Below are 25,840 nucleotides of genomic sequence, written 5' to 3' on the forward strand. Positions count from 1 at the left end.
GGGATTTGAACTCACGACCACATGGTTGCTAGTCCAGTTCCATAACTGTTCGCCTACCGTACCCGGTATATTTATTTTTTAAATCTTTCCCATTTTTATTCTTTGGCAAGCTAATCACTAGCACATATGCTTTTCTATTTAGGACAGTGGTTGAGTGTGGGTATTGACCATCAATTGGCTACAATGATTCAAGTGAGATGAGTTTGTAAAGGCTGGTACTTCTTCATTTGATATAAAGGATTAGACCATCCATTGGTGAAACATCAATTGTGGCAGACTGGTTAGTTAAAGATGTACCCATGACCAACTGAACTACCAATGGCTACCAGGCTTCCCATGAGAAGGGCACCTCCTGTTTAAAACATTTATGCCACATATGATGAGTGAAGTAGCATACTTAAACTATTTTGTGATGAAAAAATAAGTTCCACAGATCTTATTTACAAAGAGGACATAACATGAATTGCATTAAAAATACCTCATTCTCTCCTTTGCATGGAACATCGTGATGAAAATGATTTTCATTTTTTTTGTATTAAAGCAAAGGATATCAATTGCTACATGCGAATTAAATCTTTCTCATGCTCTGCTCCACTCAGTATCCTAACCTCAATGTTAGAAGTAGAATTTTCAATTTTCCACATCAGCTCTCTTTGTGGCCTCACTGAATGAGGCTAACAGTTTTGTGCCAACTAGTATGAAATTAGGAAGAGTCATGTGTTGCGGACCTGTGCACACCAAAAACTGCCCTAAAGGCATTTCATATGGCATCCTTATAGTCTGAAAAGCCACTCTTCCCATATGCCTGGAGCAGAAGAGGAGGGGGTGGATTAAAACCCAGGTCCCAGAGGTGAAAGGGCAATGTTCTAACTTTAGCAAAAGGGCGATGACATATGGAACAAATTACCGGTGCAGGTGGTCAAACAGGAAATTTAAGAGTTTCAAAAAGGAAATAGAAAGGTTCCTGCCATCTGAACAGATTCGTGCTCATTAAAAGGGGATAATTGGATGTGACGGCAAATTGGACAAATGGCCTTCTCCCGTCTGATATATATCACAATGGAACTCGCTGCGCTACTCAGACCCTTGCTGAACAGAACTTCATGAGGACTGTGCCCTTTTGAAATTAGGGTTAGCTGTCATGTCACTGTATTACCTTGACAATAATATCAATGTACCAACAGACCTCACCGAGAGGTGCCCAGATGGCTTTGCAGGTAAATACACTTCCCAGAGTGATACAATCCAGGTAGGTCTTCCATTTGATCCTTGGTCTGTGCCATTAGCTGGTTTCAGTCACAGCTGTAGTTCAGGTGTTTACATTTGGTCTCAGTACCCTGGGCTGGAGTGGGAGAAGATTAGCTGGAGAACCTGCTCCTAATCACTATCCAGTGTACACTGCTGGTAAATACATTTGTGGACATCAGGTGAAGACAGAATTGGGCTCAGCTGTAATGGTCCCCATGTCTTGGCTCAGATATTAGGAGTGAGCACCTGATCGAGGTATCCGTGAGTCTGTGCCACCAGAAGGAAAGAAAAAATAAATATAATATGGGACAGCATTCTAACAATCGGAAAGAAGCATCTTAGTCAAACACAAAAAAACTATTTAATTTACTTCAAAGCAAATAAACAAGATGAATGATGTGTTCAGTGACATTTACATTTGAAATAAAATGCTGGATGCTGCTAAACCATCTACCCCTCGATGTGATTAATGCCTGATGGCCCTTGGTGGCCTACTTTTTAAACTAATTAAGTTTTTAATCTTTCCTGCCAAAAAGAAGTTCATTGGCATAATTACCTTCTATTTGAATAATTAATCACACCCAATTACTACTTCATACATCAAATCCAGAGATATTTAAAGGTTAGGTTTCCCCAATGGTGAATTTTTTTGGGTTCTATTTTTAAAGTGATTTTCTTTGCAGCAATTCTATATTTGAAAAATTGTTCAGAGTTCTGTGTATTTTAAAAACAACCGTTATGCTGTACTCCGAGAAGCCAATTAACTAAGGCTCACTTCCTATCAGTGACCTGAATGCTCGAACACTTATAGTGTACATTCTGTGCTTTGCTATACAAATATCAGCAGCCAAATAGTTAATTAGATACAATGCACAAAGACACTCCAAGACATCTGTTCAGACTTTATTAAACTGCCTGTCACAGATTGTTGCCGTGGCAACACTATTTATCAAGGTTCATTTGGAACATTCTATAAAATTCAACATTATTCATTTTTTTTTACACAATAATTACATTTGTCATAATCTTTTTAGAACGAAGCCAATGACACAAGATGCACATTTTCACTTTAACTACAGATTATTTAAAAACCAGTGTTTCGCAAGTTGCTTTTAAAAAAAAACAGCAATTCTAAATATTAAACGTGCAAGAAATGGAAGAAGCTAATGAATATATATTCAGTTCAATATTTACAATTTAAGATATACGGTAGCCATCAGAAGCCTTTGTTTGGTTAAATGTGTGCATATTTTAAAAAAACTTTTGTTAAAATAATAAACTGTACACACTTGACTATATGTCAAATCTAGTGCAGAGCAGGTGTGACTTGTGTGATGAATCGCCACTATTAATAATGTTGCTGATATTCTGGATGAGGTTTTGCTTTAGGGTTTGAGTACAATTAAGTTTCCAGTTACAAAACATTTTTGCAGCATTAGCAGGCAGCAACTGCATTCTTAAGAATTCATTTCCATTCCGTGACACTATGGTACTGAAACTCCTTTAAGTCGTTTCCATGGGTGTTCAGTAATCTATCCTTTACCCACCATCTTGAAATGATCAGCTCAGGTTTTGAAGGATCACTGTCATGGCATTAGTGAGCTTTCCATACCCTCACCACCACACATGAATATGTAAATTGTGTTAAACACATCATTGACATCACTTGAGAATTGATGTCGTTGTGATGAAAAGCACATCTATTCTGACTTCTGACCCTCCCCAAATTAAAAAAAAGTTTGCATACACTTCCTCATGAAGATATCGCTACATTAATGCTAAATTTTTGCCATGGTTTTGATTTTTAGGTGCCAAAATTACAATAATTTATTAAAAGTGCAATTTAAGACACGTTTAGAGTTTGACCTGTACATGGCTATTAGACTAACATTCAGCTGGTCAAACATTTTGCTAAAATGCTTGCTTAAAATTGCCACTGGTAGAAACAATTCTGTAAAATGTCAGTGTGTTAATATTTCAGGCTATTTCTACTGGCAGCAGTGTCCTCTGGTGAATATTTCAAAAGTCTTAAAGCCACGTTTACACTTGTACCAGAGTGACCTCAGTCAGGGCACCAGTTGAAGATCTCCATTTACTCTACTGCAGTTCTGGTGATTCCAGGTAGGCAGGTGTAGTGCAATATCATAATGGCATCTCCTTTTGACTGGAGACACATAACATAGATGAAAGGCATATTCTGACCTCACAACAGGGCTATGTTTACACTATGCTGACACCAGTGTCTATACTCCAAAGATTGATTTTAAGAGGAATCCAGTCCAGATTTATTACCTTTGTGGTGTAGATGGGGTATAAACGCTTTGTAATTTATTAGAATCGTCTGGTCATTTTTGCTCTGGCTAAAAAAAGACTCTTTCCTAATCAGCATCCATCTAATAAAATAATTACCACTTACTCATTCAATGATTTGGATTGGTAAAATTATTGGCTCAATTGGTACATCTTGAAAGCAACTGGCTGCAGATGAGTAAGGATATAAAGTCAGAACCTGCATTTGGTAGCATACGTATAAATGATATAACCTGATGTTACTCTGATCTTTGGTCTATAAACAGGTTGACTGAACTTGGCTGGTTTAGTAAGTTCAACCTTTTGACCTGGTTAGTGATCACGTGAGCAATCTTTGGACTTAGTACTTGCTGATGCTATATAACTGAATACACATACTGATGGTTCAGAAGGGCACTAACTGTGAATATAACTACAACTCTAAATACGCATATACAGAGAGGTCATCTCAGCTATAAAACCAATTTATGTGATTCTAATCAAAATTATTGAACAGGACCTAGTATTGTTTTAAATTGTAATGGTTAGAAATAAATACGACATATAAGTGCTCAATTCAATCTAGTTTCATCTATATTAGCATTATGGATCAAGACATAATGTATGCAATTTCTTAAGCAAATAGATATTTTAACCCACCTGAGCACTCACTCGGAGGTCTCAGACATTTAATAATATTCTAGGGTTAAAGGCAGCTGGAAAACAGGGCAAAGAGCTCTTCTGAGTGAACTGATTTGTTGTGAACATGATCTACTCTGAGTTCTGATGATTATATTTATTTGATAGTAAGTGCCCTATCATTGGGGTACTCTTTATTCACTTGAGTACATTACACAAGTCTAATTTAAATCCAATTGCAATCCAACCTAATATGGTAGAAATGACCATATTTACATTTCAAGTGTCAACCAAAGAGAAATGAATGATTTTTGTTAGTGTAGCCATTATGCCCTTCAGGTGTCCATCAGTCTTATCCAACTCTCTCTGTAACAACAACAACTTGCATTTATATGGTGCCTTTAACATAGCAAACCATCCCAAGGCACTTCCCTGATCGTTATCAGACAATATTTGGCACCATGCCACATAAGGAGATATTAGGACAGTTGACCAAAAGCTTAGTCAAAGAGGTTTTAAGGAGCAACTTAAAGGAGGAGAGAGAGGTAGAGAGGCAGAGAGGTTTAGGGAGGGACTCCTCTCTGCAGTAGATCGGTAATGAACATTTTCTTAACATTGATTGACTAAATTGGTTTTGTAGTCCAATTAAGCCACTGTCATTTGGTAGATTTATACACAAAACACTCAATAACTGAAGTGCAAATGTAGAGTCACAATGTGGTATAATGTTTGGCAACCAGCCCATATTTAATATAAACAGGGGCGTTCCTTTAATACAACTAAATTTCTTGTTGGATTTGTGGTCTTCCTCTGCACTAGACCTATATGGTGACCTAAAAGCTCCTGTATTAAAGTGGCTGCCCTGTATAGTGGGGGGGGGGGGGGGGGGCGGTGGTAATATAGATAAAATAAATTCCTATACCATAGCAGTGAACCTAATTGGTAATTTAGAAAAAAATGCATAACAAAGCTTAACATTTTAAGATAAATGAGAATAAACAGGACTAGAGGTTGACATTAATAATAGTTCAGCAAAGAAATGCAAACACTAATGGTAGGCTGTTTTATAGGTTAACAAACTCAAGGGGCACATTACCATAAATGGCAGCCAAATTTCTGAAGTGAATTGGAAATTGGCTGAATTAGAGGAAACAAAGGGTAGTTGTACATGGAGCTGCATCAGCAGGAAGGAGATGGCTAGCAGGGTGCCTTAGGGATCAGTGCTTGGCCCATTATTGTTTGCAATACACATGAAAATTATTTGGAAGTGGGGACAGAAGCAAAGTATGCTGATACTGTCAAACCTGGGTGTGTGGGTGAAGGAGAAAAAGGCTACAAATAACAAAGAACAAACAGAGCAAATGCAAAGGGAGTTTTTAGATTGGGAAGTGGCACATGTTATTTAACATGCATAAATGTAAAGTGATGAGACCGAGGAAGGTGAATAAACAGTGGGAATATAAGCTAACTGGCATTATTCTGCAGATCACAGCATAGGAGAGAGATCTGGGAGTATCTGTGGGTAGTTTTCTGAAACCATCAGGACAATATGCAGCAACAATAACAAAAGCAAACTAGTTCTTAGGGTTTGCAGCCAGAGGGTTAAAGCACAAGTGTCAGAAAGTCGCAATGAACTTATACAAAGCAGTGCTATGGCACCACCTGGAGTACTGTGTAACTACTTGACACAGAGAATAGTGAATATATGGAATAAACTGCCCAGAGAATTAGTGGAGACAGATAGTGTTGGCAAATTCAAGAGAGAATTAGATGGCTATATGTCACAGAAAGCAACTGAAGGTTATGAGGAACTAGTAGTTTATGATATTTTCATACTTAAGGACTAGTCAGATGGACTGCAATGGTCTCTCCCAGTCCTATGCTCTAAGTATATGAAAGGATAGTACAAAAAGATGGGCTTAAAAGGATCAAACACCTCACAAGGAAACTTCAAGTTATGTGACTGAAAAAATACATACTGTATTCATGATGGGGAGAATCAAATTACAATTGAAAACCTACTTTAGTGATGGCTAAGTGGGCAATGAATCACACCAAACAACTTTAATAATTACATGCAGTAGACTTAATAAAATAAAATAGAACCTTCAAAGTGGGTGGTCACTGTGACCCTGGGAAATTAAGTTTAAACTGAGTAAGCGAGATAGTGTTTAACCTTAGAAACTGGACCCTCGATTAAAGAAAATCAGATTACTGTAATTAATAACTTAAGAACTGCAGGTAAAATATCAAAAAGTGTCCTTGAAATTAGAAGTTGGATATGGTCTTTTCTGATTTACAACTGCTTCAGCTAGCATGACATAACAGATGATATATTATTTCATATATCACAATCTTATCACTAAACTGAAAAGTGTAATAAATTTCATGAAACTTCAAGGTTCATAAACATATCTGGGTCTACAAGGCTTAGTAAAAAATTAACTGCCAGATTTCACTACTTGTAACATTTAACTGAATGTGACCAAGAGGTCAAGGTGGCCATATGTTTTTCCAGTTTTCTCAAAAGTGCTAATGTTGAAGGATATTTAGAAATAGAATATGTTCTCCTCCTCAGCCCCGTCTCCTTGTCCATTTTTGCTTTCCTGTGGGACATACGAGTGCGCTTCCACTAACAGCTGCATCTCATGCTGATGCTGTGACTGTAAACCCCCTTGATGCAGACTGCTTGTAGCTGGCTGCAGGACAGACAAGGCCGTTTGTTTGGTGTTCAGGTCTGTACAAAGAAAAATACAGTTAATAGGGGAAGCTAAATAAACACGTGAGAGAGAAAGGAATAGAAGGATATGCTGATAGGGTTAGATGAAGTAGGGTGGGAGGAGGCTCGTGTTGAGCATAAATATCGGCATGGACCTGTTGGGCTGAATGGCCTGTTTCTGTGCTGTACATTCTATGTAATTCTACGTAAATACTGGGATCTAATTTCAGAGATTGAGGGCTCGGCTTTAACTCCTCTGTCTGGCAGAAAACAGTCCCGGGGGGGGGGGCAATTAAAATGTAGTGGGGGACTTACCCACTCCTTTCCTGCCCCGATCTGGCCGACTGCAATTTTAAATTGGTCGGGAAGTTGGCAAGCGGCATGCTAATAAGGCCTGGCCATTAAAATCAGCCAAGTCTGCCTGCTGCTGCTCCCCGACAGCCATGCCACTCACTTTGCCTCGATCCGGCCCGGGAGTTAAAATCGAGCCCTCAGTGTCTCTTACTGATCTGCACTGTGCCAGTTTGATATTGTCAGGAACATATCTAGAACAAAGTGCAACCGCTAACATGAAACAGTTGCAGCAATTTATTATTTTTAGAAGCATCTAAAAATCTCATTGCTGAACAATTCAAACTGGAGATTCCTTACAAGGTAAGTATTGATCATTTGAGGGAAAATTAAAAAGCATATAGTTGACTCGTGTCTCTGTGTGCATCCAATATTGTCTAGTAACAGTGATGTTCAGTGTCTGGGAACAAGTTTCTTCCCATCTTCTTAACTACGTAGGATGAGAGAAATAACCTAATACTACAAGGAAGAAGTTATATTGGAAAACAGGGGCTTACGTATAAAGGAAACTTGCAGCTTTAACCACTTTCCTCTCTGTGGAAGCCATGATGTGGAGATGCCGGTGATGGACTGGGGTTGACAATTGTAAACAATTTTACAACACCAAGTTATAGTCCAGCAATTTTATTTTAAATTCACAAGCTTTCGGAGGCTTCCTCCTTCCTCAGGTGAACATTGTTGGAAACATCTGAGGAAGGAGGAAGCCTCCGAAAGCTTGTGAATTTAAAATAAAATTGCTGGACTATAACTTGGTGTTGTAAAATTGTTTACAACTCTCTGTGGAAGAACTGGGTTCACCAAAAAACGATGATATAAAATGCTAGAAATACTAAGCAGGTCCACCAGCACCTGAAAAAAACATTGTTTCAGGTTGTTTTTATTTATGGATGTTAACCTGTCTCTTTACATTTACTAGCAGACCAGCAGTGTATTTCCAATATTTCATGTTTTCCTACAGTTGCAGTTTTTCTCTTTATTCTTTTTCACAATGATTCTTCCATTTTCCCAGTGAGGATCAAGGGTTTGAAAGTCACCATCAAGCATATTGTGCAAACGTCAGGCCACCAGATTTATTTGTGTAATAAAGTTATTTTTTTGCCCCACAATAATTCATGTGAGAGTGTTCCATGGGTGGCAGCAGCTCTCTGGTACCTCGCTCAAGTGGCTATTCTTCATTCTACGAGTCTGGCCAGCGAGTCTCAGCAGACTATTCAACCATAAGGGGAAAACCAGCCACCGCATATTCTGTCCTCATCAACAACACTTTCTAATAGGGGTTCACTAGGCTGTGATCAGGAGCAGGAATCCTGACTGATTTCTCCCTTCCCTAGCCCAGGGACACTGTAACCAAATGTAGCAACCAACTGCTGCAATGGTTGACAAAAGCTTTCTAAGATGAGTTACTCACCCGAATGGAAAATCAAACTCTGATGTTCCAGTAACACGTGACTTGAAGAACCACTGGCTTTATCAGCATCATCATCTTTTGTGTAAGTCATATCTTTTGCATAGTTCGGTTGGTCACAGGAAGCTATAATCAGTGAAAAAGATGTTATTTTTCTTTCAGCACAGATGGAAGCAGCCTCTTTCTCTATCCAGTGGCAACAAATAATATTTGTGCAATAATGGTTGCATGTACATGGTAGACAACTGAAGGATGAATTTAATACAACAGCACACAGATACTTCTGCAGTATAGTTTATATGCCCAGGTATTATTACAATTTGATCAAATTTCTTAGAATAGGAAACTCACGTGATTAAATACAAAAAAATTTAATTAATAGGTTAACTCGGCATTATCACAAGATCAAAAGATAAGTTTGGATGAAGTAGGCCCTTCAACTCATCTAATCTCAACCTTCCAGAATACCGACCCTCCCAACTTCACATTAAAGCATTAGGCTATTTTTTAAATGAGTCCAGTGTGCTGGCTTCAACCATCCTCCCTGGCAAACCGTTCCAGTTATTGCTCACCTTGTATAAAGAAATATTTGCTCAAAGGTAGATTGCAAAGGTTCAGATATATATATTTCCATTACAAAAGGATAATACTAGTAGTTTCAGAGTGCCATGGATAAATAAAGAGGTTAGAAACCAATTGAACAAGAGTGTTTATGAGGACTATAATAATAATAATAATAATAATAATAATAATAAAGAAAACACCAAAGGAGAATATAAGAAAAGAGGTTACATAGACTACAGCACAGAAGCAGGCCATTTGGCTCAACTGGTCTATGCCAGTGTTCATATTCCACACGAGCCAGCTCCCACTCTAATTACCTCTTCCCATCCAGCCCCCATATCCTTCTAATCCTCTCTCCCTCAAGTACGCATCAAACTTCCTGTTAAATTTGTCAATGTTGTCTGCTTCAACTACTGCATGTGGCAGCAAGTTCCACATTCTCACCACTCTTTGTAAAGAAATTCCTCCTAAATTCTTTATTTGATCATTTATATCATATTTATGTCCCCTGGTTCTGAACTCACCCACAACTGGAAACAGTTTCTCCACGTCCACCCTATTGAACCCCTTCATAATTTTAAAGAGTCCTCTCCTTTCCATATAAAAGAGCTTCAGCCTGCTCAATCTTTCCAGATAGTTGCATCCTCTCAATTCTGGTAACATCCTTGTAAATCTTTTCTGCACTTTTTCCAGTGCTTTACTATCCTTTTTATAGCATGGAGACCAGAACTGCACACAGTACTCCAAGTGTGCTCTAACCAAAGTTCCATATAAATTTAACATTACCTCCCTATTTGTGTACTCTATTCCTCGAGAAATGAACCCTAGTACTTTATTTGCAGTCGTTATGGCCTTATCAACTCGTATTGCTAATTTTAATGATTTATGTATGGGTTAATTTCTAGGGAAATAGAGTACAAAAACAGGGAGATAATGTTAAATTTATATATGGTAAACAACAGTGGTCTCAGCATGGATCCTTGCAGAATACAACTTTCCACTTTCTGCCAGTCTGAGAAACTTCCTTTAACTCCTAACCTCTGTTTTATGTTTTCTAACCATCTTTCAATCCATTCTGGTAACTGGCCCCTAACTCCACACACCTTACCCTTTGTCATGAGCCTCTTATGTGGCACTTTATCAAAGGCCATCTCAAAGTCCATGGATATCACGTCCACTGCATTGCCCTTGTCTACTCTTTCTATTATTTCTTTAAAGAATTCGGTACGTTTGGTTAAGCAAACTCTTGCTTTTAGAAGTATATGCTGACTATTTTTAACTACATTCTCTGCCTCCAGATGTTTTGTTGTCTGATCTATTAGCAAAGATTCTAGTATCTTTCCTACCACAGACGTTAAGTTATCTGGTCTATAATTCGCTGGATTAGTTCAAACTCCCTTTTTGAAGACATGAATTACACTTGCTATCCAGCAGTCCTCTGACACTATTCCTTTCTCTATTGAATTTTTATATATGGACACTAGCGCCTCTGCTATCTCCTCTCTAGTCTCTTTGAAAATCCGTGGGTGAAATCCATCTGGACCTGGCATCTTGTCCTCCTTACATTTGGCTAGTTTGTCTAGTATCTCCTTTCTAGCTCAACTGTTGTACTATCCCTCTTGACTTCTTCTACTATTGTCATTTTCTCTTTGTTGGTCTCTTCAGTGAGAACTGAGGAAAAGTATCTATTCAGTATCCCTGCCATTCAGTATCATCTCGTGTGAGTTTATCTTGCTCACCTCTTATTGGACCTAGCCCTATCTTAATTCTCTTGTTACTTATGTGCCTACAGAATATTTTACTATTTCTTTTTATATTCTTTGGTATTTTCATTTCATATTTCCTCTTTGTCTTCTTAATTGTCTTTTTTTAAATCTCTTTCCTATGCTCATCATATTCCCATTTGTCATCCTCTCCATTATTGTTTATGTACCTTGCGTATGCCTTTTTCTGCAGATTCTATTTTATCCTCAGCTCTTTATGTATCCATGGTGTCTCAATCTTACATCGAGTTACATTGAATCTACAACACAGAAGCAGGCCATTCGACCCAACTGGTCTATGCCAGCATTTATGCTCCACACGAGCCTCCTCCCTCCCTACTTCATCTACCCCTATCAGGATGCCCTTCTATTCCTTTCGCCTTCGTGTGCTTATCTAGCTTCCCCTGGTCTATACTTAGCTCATTCTTGGCTAGTTAGTTATTTTTTAGTGGAATATATTTCTTCTGAACTCTATTGATCGCTCCTTTAAATATTGCCCACTGTTATTCGACCTCTTTGTCTCACAATATTTTTCTCCAGTTTACCCCCCTCATAGTTGGCTTTTTTCCAATCTATTACTTTGGTCTTTGCACTATCTACATCGCTTTCAATAATTACCTTAAACCTTTTATATTGTGATCAGTCTCTAATTGTTCTCCCACGCTTACTTCTCTTATCTTCTTTGGTTCGTTTCCCAATACTAGGTATAGCAGTGCTTCCTCCTTTGTTGAGCTTCTTACATACTGGGTCAGAAAGGAATCTTATATACACTGTAAAAACTTGTCAGTTTGTTTGGAGGTAACTGAAATTCCCCATGATTGTGATTCTGTGTTTTTCACTCATTTCTCAGATTTGCCTGCATATTTCTCCGTCCACTTCCTTTCCACTATTTGATGGTCTATAGTTTACCCAATATAATGTGCCCGATCACTTCCTATCCTTTATCTCAATCCATATGGAGTTTGTTTCTATCTCTTTGTTAGTTATGTCCTTTCTTGCTACCGCCATTATGTTATTTCTGATTAACAGAGCTACCTCACCACCTCTCCTTCCTACCCTATCTTTTCTAAATATATTATAGCGTGCAATGTTTAACTGCCAATCCTGTCCTCTCTGCAGCCATGTTTCTATTATCCCCATTACATCTGTTTCTTCACTTCTAATTACTGCCTCCAATTGGATATTATTTTTCTGTCTTGGGAAGATAGGTCTGGAGTTTGTGTAATATAAATGTATTAAATAAGAGTGGGAAGTCTTGCTATCATATCAAAAAATCATGAGCATTGTGTCTGCGATTTCCTAATATGTATGCCCAGCAGATCCAGCAGATGTGGCTCCCTCCCAATAGCATGCATTTGTAAAATTCATCCTGCTGAACCCATCGTGTCAGGCAACTGTGCTACAGAGGAAATATTAGGGCCTTTTATTTTGGTCAGCTTCTATGTCAGATGCTGGGACCCCAGCATCCATGAGCCAGCTCCCAGTATTTATGCTGTAAAATCTGGTTTCTATAGCCTTGCAGATCTAGTTTTACCTGGACATACAAATCTCCCACTGGCTTATGGAACCCATACTTAAAAGCATAAATGTCGCATACTGGCTCTCAGAATTTAGTATAAAAGTGGCTAAAGCTCCACACATCAAAGACTGCATCTGCTTACGTTAATTCAGCTCTCACACTATCAGGCTCAGTAGCTCCTCAGAGCCAGTCCAATGATGATATTAATAGTATTCACCATATAAACAAACATTGAAAAAAATAGTCAGACTGAAAAAGACTGAATAAAATAAAAGGAAGTGAGAAAGCCAACTGCAATTATTTTTGACCATTTAAATATTTTAATGGATTACTGATCTGACTCCTTTAAGGTCCTTATTTTAGATTAACATTTTCTCTGAGCGGTACAGTTTAAATGGATCATTTTAAGAGCCATTCTAGGCCTTGTTGGAAATCACCAGCCTGGGCTGGAACCTGTTGTTTTAAGGTCCTGCCCCAATTTCCTCAGCTAACACTGCACTCACACCCAACTTATTGTAGGAATCTGACTCTGGCCTCAAGGAAATTCAGGACCACTATTTAGCCAATTTGCATGCCATTACTTTGTTATGTCCATATCAAATAAAAAATATACTTAGATTTAAGTAGCATCATATCATGTCAAACCATCTCAAAGCATGTCACACAATGAATTTCTTTAGAATTGCAATGACAGTTGTGTAGGCAACATCCCACAAATAGCAGAGATGAATGACCTGTCAATCTGTTTTTTTTGGGTGATGATGTTTGAGAGAGTAATGCTGGCCACAATATAATAGTAAACAATTTTACAACACCAAGTTATAGTCCAGCAATTTTATTTTAAATTCACAAGCTTTCGGAGATTTTCTCCTTCCTCAGGCAAATGTTTCCGAAAGCTTGTGAATTTAAAATAAAATTGCTGGACTATAACTTGGTGTTGTAAAATTGTTTACAATTGTCAACCCCAGTCCATCACCGGCATCTCCACATCACAATATAATAATGGATGACTGCCTGTAGGTTGAGCCCTTCAATCAGCCTGCTAACCTCAATTCTCCCATGCAGTAGAGTCCATTGTTACTGTTCAAACAGTTCCAGGTACTGTTTGAGATGCTATCTTGTTTTATCTTCCCACGAAGCATTCAAAGGTGTATAAATACCAAGTTGACATTTTACATTGAATGGCAAGAGTAGCACATTTGCATAGGTATTACATTTTTTCAAACCTGTCATTAGATTTATATATAGCAAAAACTGAAAGAAGGAAAACCTCTCCCTGCACAAAAAGTAAGACCACAGCAGCACGGACATCATAAATACCTGAATTATCTGAGCACCAGGAACTTACAATAAAAAATAGTTTTCACAAATGTCATTAAACTTGTTCTACTACCCTATGAGGAAGCGAAATGGCAAACTAGGTTTGCTACGGATAGTTAACACAGTTCTATAAACACTAAGCCTTATTACACTGCCCAGAACCACTTAAGTGAAAATTGATCTTGCCCCATTTGCATAATCACTGCATTTTCCCACATGTAAGCTAATTACAAAACCTGCAGAGAAAATACCATTGCTATTCATTTTATTTTAATAAAATCTAATATTATACAACATCCACTTTTCCACATTTTATCTATAACCTTTGGATTATACAGTGTTACCTGTAAAACCTAGCCCAGAACGATTGCACTGTGTAAATATATTACATGAATTCTATAATTTCAGTTTTGGGCATGATACGAGATATCTACTTAATATGTACAGCTGTCTAAAACCAGCTTCTATCAATACACTGAAACCAGGAAGAAGTTGTTTTCTGAACACTGTTAGCAGCTTAATCTAATATAATTTACAATTAACTGATTCATCGTTAGTATAGAGAGGAAAGTGTACACTATCATATGGAGCCAAAGTGCGTCTAGTAGAAAACCAATTTAGGACAGGTTTGAAAATGTCAGCTCCAACACATTAGATGAAATGGGGCTGAAATGCTGACAGACTATAATAGAAATATTGCTGCTAGCATAGATCAAGCATGGTAAATGCAGGATTTCAACCAAAATCATCGGAAAGTACTAAGGGTATCTCTATGGAAACACAAAAAGAACAAATTAAAATGGATGTTGTTTCAGGCGTTAAGGAGATTTTTCAGTAGAATGAATTTTTAAAACAATTGCTTCCTTCCCTTATCTATAGGTATTCATCACCACTAGGGTAGCCTATACCCAGATAGTCAGAATATTGTCAGTGAGATCACATAGATCCTTCAGTGAGGAGCTTCTGGAACAACAAGCTGAGAAAAAATTCAACACAGTTAAATCAATTGATGAAACAGGATCAGAACCTTCAGTTGGAAGCCCGACTGGAGGGCTTGAATAAGGAGTACTCAGGGAGATGGAAGCATATATGTTAGGCAGCAAAGCATTCCAGTACTTGAAAGGAAGGAAAGGCAGGTTTGCAGAGAGCAGACAGGTCTAGGGTGGCTTTCTTTAGCAGGGGAATGATAGTGGTGGCCTTGAAGAAAGTGCAGCAATGTTGGATGAGGGAAAGAGGTTGATGAAATCAGCAAGCGTGATGAGGAGGTGCAGCTGAATGGTCAGGAGTTGAGATGAAGGGGACTCAGGAAGCAGATGGTGGGCTTTACTGAAAAGATGAGTGAGGGGGGAAAACTGCAGAGAACAGGAAGGGTTAGGTGGAGGGCAAGATGGTAGAACTGCGATTTTGAAGGAGTATGGGGGCGGGGGGGGGGGGGGGCGGGAGGAAGTCAGAAGAAACAGTGGCCACAATGGAGACGGCCTCAATTTGACACAAAAAATCCTCTAGTTCCTTGTAATTTGAATATGATGTGAAGTTGGGGGGGTGAGGTAAAGAAAGGAGACACAGTGGGAGGTCTGAGGAAACCTTTTGTGATGGAGAAAAGAAATTTGGAGTTACTTCTGTTCTCGAGGATAACATTGGAGTAGTAAGTGATTTTGACCCGGGAGAGGGAGCAATGTTACAATTTGAGGAGGTCCAGCTTGAACTGACAGTAGGCATGATGTGGAGATGCCGGTGATGGACTGGGGTTGACAATTGTAAACAATTTTACAACACCAAGTTATAGTCCAGCAATTTTATTTTAAATTCACAAGCTTTCGGAGGCTTCCTCCTTCCTCAGGTGAACGTTGTTGGAAATGAAATTCTCGAAATGAAATCGCATTTATAAATCACAGAACAATGCTTGGTGATTACAGACAGTTTTTTCAACTGCCCGTTGCCAAGGCAATCAGTGTGCAGACAGACAGGTGTTACCTGCAAGGTCTCCGAATATACAAATCACCAAAAAAAAAAGAGATAGAGAGGTAGAAACATAGAAAAGACAGCAACTGACCCGTTATATTAAAAACAGATAACATTTGTTCCTACAAAAACTCAGTACCCACGGACCAGTTGAACCAGGAACACTTCTCACCACGATGGACGTCTCGGCACTCTACACCAGTATCCCCCACGATGACGGCATCGCTGCGACAGCATCAATACTCAACACCAACAACAGCCAATCTCCAGACGCCATCCTACAACTCATCCGCTTCATCCTGGATCACAATGTCTTCACCTTCGATAACCAGTTCTTTACCCAAACACACGGAACAGCCATGGGGACCAAATTCGCACCCCAATACGCCAACATTTTCATGCACAAGTTCGAGCAGGACTTCTTCACTGCACAGGACCTCCAACCAACACTATACACCAGATACATCGACGACATTTTCTTTCTATGGACCCACGGCAAGGAATCACTAAAGAGACTACACGATAACATCAACAAGTTCCATCCCACCATCAAGCTCACCATGGACTACTCCTCAGAATCAGTTTCTTTCTTGGACACACGAATCTCCATCAAAGACGGGCACCTCAGCACCTCACTCTACCGCAAGCCCACGGACAACCTCACGATGCTCCACTTTTCCAGCTTCCACCCTAACCACGTCAAAGAGGCCATCCCCGATGGACAGGCCCAGCGAATACACAGGGTCTGCTCAGACAAGGAGGAACGCGATGGACACCTACAGACACTGAAAGACGCCCTAGTAAGAACGGGATATGACGCTCGACTCATCGATCGACAGTTCCGATGGGCCACAGCGAAAAATCACATAGACCTCCTCAGGAGACTAACACGGGACGCAACCAACAGAGTACCCTTTGTCGTCCAGTACTTCCCCGGAGCGGAGAAACTACGCCATGTTCTCCGCGGCCTTCAACATGTCATCAATGACGACGAACACCTCGCTATGGCCATCCCCACACCTCCACTACTCGCCTTTAAACAGCCACCCAATCTCAAACAGACCATCGTTCGCAGCAAATTACCTAGCATTCAAGAGAACAGCGTCCACGACACCACACAACCCTGCCACGGTAACCTCTGCAAGACATGCCAGATCATCGACACAGATACCACCATCACACGAGAGGACACCACCCACCAGGTGCATGGTTCATACTCCTGTGACTCGGCCAACGTTGTCTACCTCATACGTTGCAGGAAAGGATGCCCCAGAGCATGGTACATTGGCGAGACCATGCAGACGCTGCGACAACGGATGAACGGACACCGCTCAACAATCACCAAACAGGAGGGTTCCCTCCCAGTCAGGGAACACTTCAGCAGTCAAGGACATTCAGCCACCGACCTTCGGGTAAGCGTACTCCAAGGCAGCCTTCGAGACACACGACAACGCAAAATCGTCGAGCAGAAATTGATAGCCAAGTTCCGCACCCATGAGGACGGCCTCAACCGGGATCTTGGGTTCATGTCACGCTACACGTTACCCCACCAGCGAACAAATGTTATCTGTTTTTAATAGAACGGGTCAGTTGCTGTCTTTTCTATGTTTCTACCTCTCTATCTCTGTTTTTTTTTGGTGATTTGTATATTCGGAGACCTTGCAGGTAACACCTGTCTGTCTGCACACTGATTGCCTTGGCAATGGGCAGTTGAAAAAACTGTCTGTAATCACCAAGCATTGTTCTGTGATTTATAAATGCGATTTCATTTCGAGGATTTCATTTCCAACAACGTTCACCTGAGGAAGGAGGAAGCCTCCGAAAGCTTGTGAATTTAAAATAAAATTGCTGGACTATAACTTGGTGTTGTAAAATTGTTTACAATTGACAGTAGGCAGCCAGGCCAAATGAACATCTAATGCATTTGAGCTTACGACTTACTGATTTGAGACTGTGCAGGTGGCTGTTATATGAGAGAAAGTGTATGGGGTGGTTAAAGGTACAGGATCTGAGAGCGACAAAGGTATTGAAGGTGGAGGTGAAACAGTTACAAAGAAGGTTAATGGAGGCAACAATGTCATTGCAGGTAGCAGGCTAGGGGCAGGGGGAGTCAACGTTAGAGAAAGAGGTATAGGGGATAGTATTTTCCAGCAGCAGAAAATGACAGGACAGTGGGCAGGTGGATGTGTAGGAGAATGGAGACAAGGAAGTGACTGAACAGAACCCCGTCAATGATAGAGACCTTGAGAGGATCGAGGACACACGCAATGGCAAGATTGAATGGGTGACCATGAATGTGAAAGGGGGAGTTGATGTGGAGGGTGAGGGTCATTGAGCAGTAAAAGGAGACAGGCAGGAGCTGGAAGTCAAAATAATAAGTCATGGTATTGCTAAGACCACTTGTATGTGCACTGAAACTGTTAGGTCATGTTTACAGTAATAGATAAATATGAGATCAAATACCTGGACAGACATCAAACCAAGAGGCCTTGCTTTGTTCTGCGACAGATATGCAACACTTTCTCCTGCTGGGGCAGGATAATCTGTATCTTATAGGCTTTTACTGCATAGGTATCTAAGATTCTGCAGACTTTCTCTTAGATTGAAGATGTTTCTTGTCTTGCCATGCCTTTACTCATCAATTAAAGTGTAAGATTTCAGTTACTGGCATAGAAAATCTAGATCGCCTGAACATACTGCAGAAAATGTCAAACCCTTTATAATATTAGAACATGCAGAGGAGGTCAAAGTTCTATGCAATAAGATGGCGTGGGAAAGTATTCCAGGGGTCAGAGAAGCAGTACCTGAAGTTTTGGCAGTTATTAACTTTTTCAATATTAATTTTTCTCCTTTTGTCTCCTAAAGGTGTTGACTCCTTACTGGGCTACGGTTCTACGGGCACTTCATCCAAGTAGCCTCAACAGTTAGTGCCGGCAAGCTGCTATACAGTTATCATGAGCAGGAACCATGGCTAATTTCCTCTTTCTGGTCCAGGGACGCTGAAGCTAATTGTCGTACCTCTACTAACACCCTAGGAGCGATCACCTAGCTCAGCATAGACTGAGGTTGGAACCTGGGACTTTCCGAGTATAAATCGCTGAACCACTCACTGTGGACTTGGAGATTTTTTACAAAATAAAGATGGAACTATCTCCAATAAAAAAGCAAAAATGGATATTAGGAATAAGAGAATACTTGAAAAAAGTCAGTTCTATAAAACCAAAGTCGATATGATGGATATTGCAAAATTGCTTCATGCACATAATTTTATACACATAATTTTATACACTGTTTAAATTCAATTGAAGTTTGAAGAATAAAATCTACTGTATTGGATATTTTATTTCATATGAACTACCAAAGTAGGTATTGCCTGAGGCATTCAACTGGGACTTGACTGCTCGTTTCAAAGGCAACATCATTGATTTCTATCTCCAGTGTGCTTATTTATCAGCACCTCAGCTATCGATCCCTTTTATTTTATCCTGCTGGTTTGTTGATCAATGTGTAGCGCAAATATACATCTATAAAAGGTGCAGAAATATACACAAGAATAGTATCAGCTTTTCAGGGGAGCAGAATAGCAATTTCTTTTTATCCCTTTGAAAAAGCTGATCTTCTTAAGTGAGGTACCAGGCAGGAATATGTTCCTTTCAACTTCTAGCCTCACACCACATTTATATTGATTTTAGTCTAGATCGGGCCAATTATGGTGCAAGTTCACAACAAATGAGAATTTACAGAAACTGCCGAAGAATAAATGGTCCATATTTTATTTATTTAATCTGATTAGATTTCAGAGTGGAAAGCTGCACTGTGGCCAGTAGGGCTTACCAGGGCCGCAAAGCAGGAGGCCCATAACTAGGCTGGTATAAATTGCTGATGTAAATCCCCTGCTGATTTCATATGGTAATAAAAGCTCACTACATATATCAGGCAGGTCATTTAATACCTACTGGTACATCAAGTGGCTTAGGACAGTTAGATATAAACCTAGAAGGTCACCTTAACCCATTGAATGCAACTTCTATGGGAATGAAAGCATAAGGAAAACCTTACGTTTGAATCTTAACATATGGAAAGAAAGCTTCATCTCTTAACTTTATGAAAATGAGTGCTAAACTGAATTTGGAAACTGAAGGTGACTTAAATTGCACCAGTAAGTAACTGAATTTGAGATTTAATTTGCCACATCATTTTAAATGGCCTCAATGCCTACACAGTATTGAGGTGGGGAGGGAGAGCTAATGATGGCATTAGGTGTTTTGACGGGGGAGTATCGATCTAATATGCGGTCTGCAATATTACCATTATTGTACCTTACCATTGTCCCTGATGAGACTAGCTAAGTCAGCATAGATCTGGGATATTCCTGGGATCTTCCTGGTCTCCATGGCTCAGCTATTCACTGAATAGGCACTCTAAGCCATTATTGGCTAGGGGGACCTTTTTCCATATTGTGCTGCATAATCTGTGTATAGGGAATGGCTGAGATGTGCTTTGAGAATTAAAAATAAACTGCAAATTATCAACAGATTTTAGCTGTCTTGCAAGCCAAGCTGTAGAAGCGCACAAACTGAAAGCATCTGCTGGTCCAGCCCACCAACAAGCAAGTTATCAATCAATCAATTGTTATTTATGCTTAATAATTTAATGTCTTGGTTGTTCTGAGATATCATATGCAGACACATGAGAACAATTTTTTATCAAACTGGCAGCAATCAAAGACAAGCAGATAATTGGAGAAGGAGAAATGTGGATTGTTGGGGATAAAAACTGGAATGGTTCAGAGATACAATGGGGGGGGAGGGGGGGATATTCTACATCGAGCCAAATCAGTACTGGTCTGACATAACCACAACCACCCACCCTCCCACCATGCTGAGATCAGTCTGGTTCACACCAGCGCTCATCTGGAACACATAATTCAGACACTTTATAGTGGAAAAAGAGAGATTGATTTCAGGATGAATTTGACTTCAGTTTGCCATTTTAAATGGGGTATGAAGGTTGAATGAGGATTTTCAGATTCCATAGTACAGTAATTATGAAAAACATTTGAAAACCTCAGACTGAGATCTTTATGCTCTGCCTCTGGAATTTTTTTTTGATATTTGATGCATGTGAACGTAGAGGAAAGACAAAAAATGACAGAGAGAGAAACAAAACCATCTGTTTTCACTAGGCTGTGGATAGGTGTTATTTTTTGTGTGGGAGTGTGGGAAATGGAATTCTTCCAACAGCCAAAATATGGTTGGAGATGACTTTCAAAACTATCGATAGATGTTAACATCAACGGGTTAGATGTCTCAATGAATTTGAAGGTGAATGCTGTAGCTCAGTGGTAGCACTCTTACTTCTGGGTTCAAGTCCCACTCCAGAGACTTGAGCACAAAAGTTAGGCTGATGCTTTAGTGCCTTCCTTGTGCAAATTGGCTGCCATGTTTCCTACATTACAACAGTGACTACACTTCAAAAGTACTTCATTGGCTGTAAAGCAGTTTGGGACGTGCTGAGGCTGTGAAAGGCACTATATAAATGCAGGTTCTTTGTTTACATTGGCATTGATCTCATTCCTTGATCTTACACCAAAAATGGTCTCCTACCATCTGCTATTATTTTTTTCTCTTTTCTCACAAATTTTCTTTGGTTCCCCTCCTCTCCTGAGGCACTCACCATTTGCTGGGGTACAGTTCGGCAGCAAAGGGTCATTATTGATACACAAGCTTTGATTATAAATGTTGGTATCCTATTCGTTGCAGAAGGCATCACACCATAATCCTGGTGTAATCCAACATCCACAGATGCACTCTTACAGCAGGAGTTGCTGGCAGGTTTTTCTCTCCCTAAGGGCAATTGTTGGCAAGAACACCAGGAGAACACCCTGCTCTTCTTTGAATTGTGCCATGGACTCTTTTATATCCACCTGAACGGGCAGTAACGGTCTTAATTTAATGCCTCATCCAGTAGTGATTTAACCTCAAATGCTTTAAAACGAAGAGAGTGACATACTAAAAAAATCCATTTATATATATTTCCATATCATACCTCTCAATGTTTCACAATGAACTATTTTGAAGTATAGGCTGTTATGTAGGCAAACACAGTAGCTATTTTTCCTACAGAAAGATTCTATAACTGTAAATAAATCAATTGCCGGATAAATTACAAGAAGCAAATGTTGGCCGTTAAAACAGGGAACTCCCTGCTCTTCTTTAAACAGTACCATGGGCTCTTTAACATCTATACTTCTTCCAAAGTAGCGTATTTCCAGCAATGTAGCACTCCCTCATTACTGCAATGAATTGTCAGTCTAGATTATGTGCTCAAGCCCTTGAGTGGAGCTTGAATCCACAACGATAAGAGTTCAATAAATTTCCTGCAAACAGAAGTAACTTCTACATTTATACAGCACCTTTAATTTAGAAAAGTGTCCCAAGGGCCTCATAGATAAGTAATTAAAAAAAAATAGATGCTGAGCCAGCCAAAGAAGTCCATGTGGGGGGGTTAACCAAAAGCTTGATCAAAGAGGTTCGTTTTAAGGAGGCTTTTAAAAGGAAGAGAGGGAAGTGGAGAGGCAGAGGGATTTAGAGAAAGAATTCCAAAGCATGGAGCCTAGCTAGCTGAAGGAACGGCTGCCAATGCTGAAGGGGTAAAGGGAGAGGGATGCACAAGATGCCAGAGTCAGAGGAACAGAGAGTTTGGGGAAGGGATAAGTAGCGCTGCAGGGAGGGGGAGGGAGTGATAGGGATAGGCAAGGTATTGAAGAGATTTAAATACAAGGTTGAGAATTTTAATTTGGAGACATTTGGGGACTGGGAGTCAATGTGGACAGCGAGGTAAGCGGTGATGGGTGAGCAGGACTTGATGTAGGATAGCATATGGGCAGCAGAATTCTGGATGAGTTGAAGTTTAGGGAGGGCAGGGGATGGAAGGCTAGCCATGAGAGCACTGCAATAGTTGAGACTGGAGGTACATAGGCATGAATGAGCGTTTCAGCAGTGGATGATGTGGCAGAGGTGGAGATGGGCGATGATGCGGAGGTGGAAGTGAGCGATCTTTGTGTTGGAGAGGAGATGGTGTCGGAAGTTCACTTTAGGGTTGAATAGGGTTGAGATTGTGAACAATCTGGTTCAGCCAGACACAGTGCCGGGGAGGTGAATGGAATGGGTGGCGAAGGTACAGAGTTTGTGGTGGGGACAAAAGACGATAGCTTTGGTCTTCCCAATGTTTAGCTGCCGGAAATTGTGGCTCATCCAAGACTGAGTATCAGACAAGGAGTTTGACAACACAGAGGCAGTGGAGAGGTGTTATAGAGGTAGATCCAGGCGTCATCAGCATACATGTTATAGCTGACTCTGTGTCTGTGGCTTATGTCCCCCCTCGCTTCCCCCTTGTTCTCCAGTGTTTTCTGTTTTTAAGCCCAGGTAACTACTTGTTTTCACATCATAGGCTTTTAATCAGGGCTTTCCTTGAATTGGCAGCTTTTTGGGATCTGTGTCAATTTTGTAAAGCTGTTGGTCAGTTTTTGCTAGTTTTCTAGGCTGGCACGTAGCCTTTGCACTAAGAAATTCACCCAAAACAAAACTAAATAGAATAATTCTTTTTAAAATGGTGTATTTAACATACAGTTATGCACAGAAAAATGTGCACATGTTCAAGAAATATCATGATTAAAACCCAATACAGGATTATCGGAGACAGCAGCACTGCAATGTCTGACTGTAGACTGCAAACCCTAAAAGTTGGGTCTTTGTAGCTGAGGGTTTCTAAGAGATCACTCACTGCATTTGTATTATCTACAAGCAATGTATATTTATTTCGTAATATAAGCACAAATATAACACTGTTTCAACTCAGACTTTGTCTCTCTGAAGGCTGTTAAAGAGTTGAATCAAGCAACCTCAATAAAGTCCCCAGCAGGCACCAATCTACAGAACAAGGTAGCCCTGAATTCTGCACTGATTTATTGTTCTAATTTTGTCAGGCCTCAAGGATACAGAGATGGAAAATCAAAATGCCTGATGCAGAAGGACACATTATTCCGACAGCAATTTATAGTCACTGGGTAGATTTAGTTTTTGTTCCAACTTTACAGTTTAAAATGTGTGGCTTTGTAGGAGTTGGTAAACTAGAGAACTATATTACAGAAATTCTAACTATATTAGGAAGTGAAGGCCTACAGATGTGAATACAGTTAGGAGGGTTGGTTATAACACATAGGCAGGCCTAATAACTCTCATATTTGGTGAGAATCTCGTTCTCCCAGTTGTGGTTTGTGATCTCACTAATGGAAGACCTATTTCCCACAATGGCGAGTAGGATAGGGAAGGCGCTACCTGCAATATATGCCACCCTGCATTGGGGTTAAACATTATTCTGTGCATGCACAAATGCCACCATATTTAAACACCTTGCACTGAAAGTCGACGATCATCCCCACAGCATCTAACCCTTACTCTCCATATCCAGTACCGCTAATTATCTGAAATCTAACTCCAACTGGTACATCTTTAAAAGCATCTTGCTAAGTACGTTCAGCTTTAAAAATAGGGAAGGCATAAAAATTAAAGTAAGGAATAACTTGCATTTATATAGTACTTTTCATGACCTCACATTCAACAAAATACTTTTTTGAAGTGTAGTCACTGTTGTAATGTATGGAAACGTGGTAGACAATTTGATAGCAGGGCCCCACAAACAGCAATGTGATAGCAACCACAGGGATAAATGTCGACAAGGATACCGAGTGAATTCACCTGTTCTTCTTCGAATAGCAGCATGGGATTTTCTGCATCCACCTGAGAAGGCAGATGGGGCTTTGGTTTAACGTCTCATCGGAAAGACAGCATCTCTGACAGTGCAGCATTCCCTCAGCACTGCACTGAAGTGTCAATCTCAATTATGTACTCAAGTCTCTGGAGTGGGGCTTGAACCCACAACCTTCTGACTCAGAAGCGAGAGTGCTAGCACTGAGCCAGGGTTGACACTAAAATATACAACAACATTTGGGCCACTCATTTACAGTTTTCATAGAATAATGGACACAGAGTGTGGAATCCAATCCACAAAGTACCAAGAATCTCGAAATATTTAGTGGCCCTAATGCATAAACATCCCTATTGTTATAAAACAGCTTATCCTCTAACTCACCATGAGCAACATCACAGGATATCTGCTAGTACTTTTAAAAAATAGATCCACAGAATGTCAAATACGAAGAATGTCTGCAGGTCAGCAAATTCTCTAGCACGTTTTGAAGGTGAAGACGTAATTGCAGGCTATTCACATCTAAGTAGACAGGTACAGAATAAGAACATAAAAAATAGGAGCAGTAGTAGGCCATACATCCCCTCGAGCCTGCTCCGCCATTCAATCAGATCATGGCTGATCTTCTGCCTCAACTCCACCTTCCCGCCCGATCCCCATAACCCTTGATTCCCTTAGTGTCCAAATATCCATCGATCTCAGTCTTGAATATACGCAATGACTGAACATCCACAGCCCTCTGGGGTTGAGAATTCCAAAGATTCACAACCCTCTGTGTGAAGAAATGTTTCCTCATCTCAGTCCTAAATGGCTGACCCCTTATTTTGAGACTATGACCTCTAGTTCTAGACCCTCCAGCCAGGGTAAACAGTCTCTCAGCAACTACCCTGTCAAGCCCTCTAAGAATTTTAGATGTTTCAATGAGATCACCTCTCATTCTCCTAAACTCCAGAGAATATAGGCCCATTCTATTCAATCTCTCCTCATAGGACAACCCTCTCATCCCAGGAATCAATCTAGTAAACCTTTGTTGCAACCCCTCTAAGGCAAGTACATCCTTCCTTAGGTAAGGAGACCAAAACTGTACACAGAACTCCAGGTGTGGTCTCATCAGAGTCCTATAATTTCAGCAAGATTTCCTTACTCATATACTCCAACCCCCTTGCAATAACATACCATTTGCCTTCCTAGTGCTAAAGGGTCTGCCCTTAACAGACATTAGCATACTAAGCCACTTTTTCTTCCACAGGTGCAATTTACACACACCTCTTTGTAAAGCACGTGGCAAATAA

General features: G+C 40.0%; 1 protein-coding gene across 3 annotated transcripts in view; it reads right to left on the reverse strand.

The window, feature by feature from the left end:
• Positions 1-1,590: 1,590 nt before the first annotated feature.
• Positions 1,591-25,840, reverse strand: part of arhgef28a (Rho guanine nucleotide exchange factor (GEF) 28a) — a 406,494-nt gene continuing 382,244 nt past the window's right edge. For all 3 annotated transcript variants that reach the window (XM_067982722.1, XM_067982721.1, XM_067982720.1), the window contains 2 exons: positions 8,655-8,777; positions 1,591-6,913 (listed from right to left, as the gene is read on the reverse strand). In XM_067982722.1, the coding sequence (XP_067838823.1) occupies positions 6,726-6,913; positions 8,655-8,777 (311 nt within the window). In that variant the 3' untranslated portion in view covers positions 1,591-6,725. The remainder of the gene's footprint in view (positions 6,914-8,654; positions 8,778-25,840) is intronic.

Source organism: Heptranchias perlo, chromosome 4, assembly GCF_035084215.1.
Source record: "Heptranchias perlo isolate sHepPer1 chromosome 4, sHepPer1.hap1, whole genome shotgun sequence".
In the NCBI taxonomy this organism is placed as follows: Eukaryota; Metazoa; Chordata; class Chondrichthyes; order Hexanchiformes; family Hexanchidae; genus Heptranchias; species Heptranchias perlo.